Source organism: Columba livia, chromosome 15 (assembly GCF_036013475.1).
Source record: "Columba livia isolate bColLiv1 breed racing homer chromosome 15, bColLiv1.pat.W.v2, whole genome shotgun sequence".
Classification (NCBI taxonomy): Eukaryota; Metazoa; Chordata; class Aves; order Columbiformes; family Columbidae; genus Columba; species Columba livia.
Genome location: NC_088616.1, coordinates 3,036,740 through 3,043,232, shown reverse-complemented (window position 1 = coordinate 3,043,232; position 6,493 = coordinate 3,036,740). Strand labels below are relative to the sequence as shown.

General features: G+C 44.2%; 1 protein-coding gene and 1 long non-coding RNA gene across 6 annotated transcripts in view; one reads left to right on the top strand and one right to left on the bottom strand.

The window, feature by feature from the left end:
* LOC110363231 (uncharacterized) overlaps positions 1-6,493 on the top strand; it is a 34,249-nt gene that overhangs the window by 12,580 nt on the left and 15,176 nt on the right. Inside the window, exon 2 of the long non-coding RNA XR_010466290.1 lies at positions 1,825-1,994. This is a non-coding gene — a long non-coding RNA (uncharacterized LOC110363231). The remainder of the gene's footprint in view (positions 1-1,824; positions 1,995-6,493) is intronic.
* MYH11 (myosin heavy chain 11) overlaps positions 1-6,493 on the bottom strand; it is a 57,873-nt gene that overhangs the window by 41,230 nt on the left and 10,150 nt on the right. For all 5 annotated transcript variants that reach the window (XM_065030453.1, XM_065030452.1, XM_065030450.1 and 2 more), the window contains exon 3: positions 5,121-5,277. In XM_065030453.1, the coding sequence (XP_064886525.1) occupies positions 5,121-5,277 (157 nt within the window). The remainder of the gene's footprint in view (positions 1-5,120; positions 5,278-6,493) is intronic.

Below are 6,493 nucleotides of genomic sequence, written 5' to 3'. Positions count from 1 at the left end.
TGCTCCTATTTACATTCTGGAATATTTTATTCTATATAGAAAGGACCGTGCCCTGTTCTTGCACCTTTGTGTGGGTAGATCTACCAGAACAGTATGACTTGCATGAATAGAATTCCTTAAACATAGTTCCTGGGGTTTAAAAAGTAACAAAACATGACTTCCAGCTTCCAATAGGAAGCTTTTTTAAAAAATTGATGCCACCTGGAAGACTATAATGTTACCTCCTGTATATCTACAGTAGATGTTTGGGACATTTTCGAATTTTCTTCTCAATTTTTAATAGGATGGAGATCCACATTTACATTCTGAACCACACCAGCTTTCCTAAACATGCACTTTATTTTCTGGAATCTGCTTAGCTTTTTCACCAGACACCTTGAGATTGCTTGTAAGAATCATTTGTCCCTCTGTTCTCGATAGACCAGCTAGCTCTGCTTAATCACAAACAAAATCAGATGGTTTATCACAATGAAGCAGCAAGTTGGCAGCTTTACCATAAAAGGGAAAAAACAGACTGAAACCATGTTCCAACACTCGCTTACTGCTTCTTTACATTTGTTAATAACTACACTGCCTAAAGGGGACATTTCTGTACAGTCCTGCTGAGGACACAGTAAACAGATGGCTTTCCACAGCAGCCTCCTTTTCTAAAATCTTGGGAACTGTGTTTCTCTCTCATACCTCCCAGTAACCACTAGCTTGTTTGTTTTTCCATCTTTAACTCAAGCTTGAATAAAAATGGCTTTGCAGAAAATAGTTAACCTTCTTGAATCTGCAGAAAACCATAATATATCTTCTCTGTGAGGATTTATTGCCGGAGCACTTAATAAATCCTAATCAACCACATGAAAATGGTGTATCTGTTACTACTGCTACGTATCCTGACTTTTCCCATTTGTATTGTTTATCGCTTCTTTGCTGTGCGCAGGGGGCTGGCAGAAGGTGGTGGAATTACTCATCCCCACTGGGCAACAGTCTCAGCTCCATTGCCGCTGGCGGAGCTGCAGGAGGATCCTCCACCTCCATCTCCTCTCCTGCTCTGCCCTCTCCTCGCTGCTGCCACCAGCACTGTTTGTGCACCCACAGGTGACCCCCCTCAGCAATAATTCAGCAGAAAGCAAAGAGGGGTGTTCACCTGGAGCAGTTTTGCCTCATGACTGCATGCTGGCGGTGCAAGAGCTTGAATGAGAGGGCTGAGACCTCAGCGACTTCCCCCACAACACAGGAGAGAGAGGTAGGGGCAGAAGCACGGGGTGATATTTTATGATTGCAATCTCTACGTGTAGTAGTGGTCAGCTGGCTTGTCTGTACAGACAACCAGTTCAGTGCGGTAGCTCCTGGGGACAGACAGATGCACAAAATGTTCTCACGGAATATTGTATTCTCTTAGTCTTAGAGATTAAAGAAAACTAAAGTGGATAAAGTTTATTCTTGTTCTGGCTGGAAATGAGCAACAGAGACCGTGCCTGGGCAATAATCATTTGCATTAGTGACACGGCAATCAGCAGATTCAACCAGACATCCAGCGCCCCAGTCAGTCTGAGCATGAGACAGTATGACTGTGATCTGCCTAAAACCAGGACTTTTAGGTGCTCAGAACCGCTTGAAACAAGTGGAAATTTTATCTGCCTAGCTTTTCTGCATATTTGGAAAGAAGTCCAATTATCTGATTTCTGTTAACCATAGCTAAGTGTTATTACGAGAGCAACTTTGATGGGACTTAAACATCAGCCCTAATGAATACATTAACTAAACAAGTCTGTAAAGCAGAGGGAAGTGCAGTGTGCACGGCTCACTGATTTTGCTGGGTGTTTGTGCCAACAGAGGAGAGGATGAGACTGTGAAGGGCTGTGATTCCCAGGGGACAAGCCTGCAATAGGACCAGCAATCTGCAGACACTGAGGCTGGATTCACCGACGGATGAAGTTTCCCTGAGACACCTGAACAAGTCGACTGCTCTTGGCCAAGTGGCCCTGGTCACAAAGTACCAGAATGTAAGTCTTCAGTCTCATGAAGCTAAGATATATTTTACTTTGGCAAGAAGAAACTATGCAAGTTTCCCAGATAAGCAGCAATACTGAAATGTCATCAGGAAAACATTCAGTGCCCTGGTCCATGTTTATGAGTAAAAATTTTTGTTTGTATTCCATTTGCAATTATGCCTACAAAAAGCTATAAACTCCCTATGTCTATACATGTTCTGTGCACACACACACAACCGTGTTGACGCCCATTTTCACCACTCCAATGTGAATACAATCTGGAGTTATTTTGAGGTTTGGTTTAGTTTTATGCGCAAAACATGAGCATGCTTTTACGAACAAACGCACAGCTTTAAAACTGGCAGGGGCCCTCTTCAGAGATGGAGAGACTCCAAAATGGCATGTGCAAGTCAACAAGCAAGTAAAGCGTGGGTGTCCTGGGCTTGTGATGCAAGACCTTGTGGGATTGCTCGCGGCTGCCGTGCCAGCTGTGCGTGGTTGGGACGGGAGGCGGTGGAAGATCATTCTCTTAAAGGTTCAACTCATGAGCTATTCCCTCCTCCTTTCTTTCTACTTGTTCTCCCTCTCCTCTCTGCTGTCATTAGAGTTCCTTGCAAAGGAGGCATATGAATAATGAGGTGTAAAGCTTCCCCAGGAGCTGGTGGGGCCAGGAAATTATTATGAGCACCACAAAAGTGATAGGAAGAAGCGTGTCCTCTTGCTGCCGCCCTGTCCCAGCACCAGCCTGGAGTGGGAGCTGAGCTCAGGCTGTTCCAGGCGCCGGTGGGGACGGCAGCGAAGAACAAACCAGCCCCAGGATGGGAGACAGAGAGAGGCCCTGATGCTGCTGGGATCAGGCTGATCTATGCTGATACTAGTCTCACATTAAGCAGAAAACCCGTATATTGTCGGGCCAAAACACTTTTTCTGTTTCGGCACAGGCTGTGATATTATAGTTTGTTCTCTTTCCTGAAAATAGCTTCTAGCCCTTTCCTAGTTGTTTTCCTGCATCCATTTTTAGGGACAAGTAGCAGTTTTGTGCCCAGCTGAAGGAGAACACTGCGAAGGACCTGCAGGAGCCAAAAGCTCCCCGCAGAGCTCCCTGCGAGGTTCAAATACAGCTGCTCCTGCTTGGAGCCCTGGCCGGGGCTGGATGCAGAGCACAGGGCTCAGGAGATGATCTGGGACATGCGTGGCTGTGGCTTAGTGGGATGAGCTCATGTCAAGTAAGTTTCTTATAACTGTAGTTACTTCAAAAATGATATTTACTGCATCATGTTATTCTAAAGGCACCTGCCCCCTCAGTCCTAAACATGCTTGATAGGCCTATCTTTGTGAATAACTCTGCTGTTACAGTAAGGAGGAAAGTCTGTTTTCAGAATATCTTCCATTTTTGATTTATTGGTCCTTCTTTGCTGCACTGTAGCTCTGCCTTCTGGGATGCACTCAAATAAAGGAACAGAAATAGCTCCAGAACATAAATGTCATATAAGCCATAGGAAGACAAATGCTGATATTGTGAAGTACTGTAAAGATACCTAGTGCTCTGGGTTTAGAGGTGAATTAACTGTATTTTGAACACTCGCATATCTGAAAATGTAAGATTCTAAAGTTAGGAACCTAAGATATAATCAGGGAATCACATAAGTAGCTTATCTTAAGGAGTTTAATCTTCAGAAGTTCTAAGGATTTTGTTATTTGGATTATTTTTTTAGCATTCTGATTAGTACATATAGGTACTTGGGACTTTATTTTTTTGGAAAGCCTTGTTTTGATGACTTTGATATCAGTCACCATTGATGTGTTGGGGTGTGTGTGTGTATATATAGTACTTGCACCAAAATTACAAGGATTTGAATGGTATTTGCAGTCAGTAGAAGCCTGCCTGGGGTAGGGCAATTTAGGCTGCCCAGAAGCCTATCACAAGTAAGATGATCTTTTTTCATTGCGGGGAAGACTTTGTGTAGTCCAAGTCTTGGTTTAGAAAATAGTCATAAACTCCGATATGCCAAACTGACTACTTTATGTCTAGTGAAGTCCCCAGGTGCATATGTCAAGCAGCACAACCACAGGAGAGCTGCAGTCCTTGTGATGACAGGGTGCTGTGCACCTGGAGAAGTGCTGTGTAGCTTCATTTGTGTAGTCAGGTGAAGTGCAAAGGGGTTTTGAATGGATTAATTCCTTGGTAACAATCACCGTTCTGTGTACGTTTGTAATTATTAAAAAGAAATCAGTATTGGGTACTAATCTAGCTGCTAAGCTGAAACTTCTAGATGCCGCTTATCGTTTTTCCCCAGTCAGATCTCAAACCCATAAGCCCTAAAGCCTTAAATCCTCACGCTCCAAACTGGGAAGCCCTAAGCATTAGGGCTGAGCCTGCGAACCTTGCTGAGCCTGATTTTCTGCAGGATCAGGCCCCCAATGAGGACATTTAAACTTCCAAGTGTTTTGCAGAGTCTTGGTTTCCTGGAGCACCGAGGTCACTGTGAGACAGTAACTGGTCACGTCCCTATAGTCTGTAGGTGTTGCAGCCTCGTATGTTAATCACTATAGCTTTTTCATCCCTAAATTTATGATTTTTCCCTAGAGCAAAAACCGCTGGGTGTGTGACTGCAGCAGGAGTTTTTGTTTGCACTGTTTGGGGCCTGGCTGCTCTCGCACCACTGCTCCTTGCTGTTATTGTCAGAAACCAGCACATCTCAACTTAGGGCTTCACCGCGTTAGACCGTAATGAATGTAGCCCCAAAACGTTATTTGAATTTGCTTTGCTGGGAGAGAGAGGGAGACAAGAACAAGTTCAGCAGCGTGAGCAGCTAACTTTGGAATAGTCCCCGCTGCTGCAGAGGGAGCGTTTTCCATGCCCGTATTTGCCAAAACTATTTGCTCGACTTTGAAACCTTCCCACATGCCTCGACACAGATGGGTAAAAGGATTGTTTTTCCTTTTTGAGTCACAGTGTTTGTGGACTGCCGTTCCTGCCAAAGAATTCCTCTGAAACTTCTAGAAAGCCTGTGTCACCCTCCGTAACAGATCTGTTCTGGCCGTGCTCCTTGCAGAAGCACACGTGGGGTTATAAGGTGTTTTTTCCCATGTTATTGTGCGGTGATTTCTACGAATTGCAGCATTAAAGTCGCCTACCTTGCAGCATGCTCCTGTAGGCTGTGTCCGCAATGGCGTAGATGTGGGGTGGCATCTCGTGCCTCTTCTTTCCCTTGTACATCTCAATAATCTTCTCGGAATAAATGGGCAGCTGTTTGTAGGGATTTACCACCACGCAGAAGAGACCTGAATAAGTCTGCAAGGAAATTCAAACAAAAGCCGGGCTTAATATCGTGTGCCATGTCTAGCCTGGGAACACAGGCATCAGCTGCATTGAACTAATAGGGTCTGAGCAAATAACACTCTTTTGTATTCTGCTTAGTGTGACAAATGAAGCAGCAATTTCTGAATGTACGTGTATGAGTGAAGTTTCCAAGCGCACAAATAGTTATTTCTAGTAAGCAAACTGCTAGAAAGTACGTGAATTTAGCAATCTGTAGAAAAGCCATGCTTTGATCTGATGTTAGAGCTTCTGGACTTCAGTTACTTCCAACACATGCAAATAAAAAATACTCAAGTACTCATGGAAAAATAATACCCAAGTTTCAAACAAATGTCTTAATACAATAGTTATGCCTTCACTACTTGACAGTTTCTGTAAGAAATTTAAGGGAAAATGTGGTTTCTGTTTACAGTTTAATTAAGGTATTCATATAAAAATATATACACAAAAAATAAGAACATTAGCTACTAGCTAATAGCTGTTCACCCAGCTTTTGTTAGTTTTTTTTTTCAATTCTCCTTCGTTTTGGAAAGCTTCAGATATTGAACTGGGAGTAGAAATAACAGCATATGATAATAGATGGGGAATCATATATCACAGTTACTAAAAGTAATCAACTTGCAGGGGTTTCCCATTTAAAAAAATTACAAATTTATGAGACTATAATTGCAGAGGTACTGGGATATTCAAGCTGGCCTATGGCTGTTAGATTTAGAACTGTGAGAGTTTAAAAAACTGAAATAATGAAATAATGGATTTTCCAACTCTGGTATAAGTGGGTTTGAGTGTTTTGGTTGCTTTGTGCTCTGTGGTGTGTGCCGTGGTGCCGGCGCTGTGCGCGGATGCTCCGGCTGCCTCGGTTCCCCGCAGGACACAGAGCAGGGCTGTGAAATGGTGTCAGGGACGTTGGCTCCAGGCACAGGGATTTCCCTGGCCTGACCATAATAGGAAACGGCACAACACGGCCCCGGCACAGCCCGAGCGCTTTATATGGTGCTCAGCAAACAGCGCTGGCGTCAGTCAGCAGAGAGGAGCCCGCTGGGTGCTCCAGGTGGGAGAACCTCGGGGTGCCCTGGGTGCTGCTGGAGACCAGCCCCACCAATACAGGCTGGGATGGCACTTCCACGGCCTTGAGTCTGATAAAATGAAAACTAAGCTCAAGGTCTTCACCGAATCTCAATAAAATCCT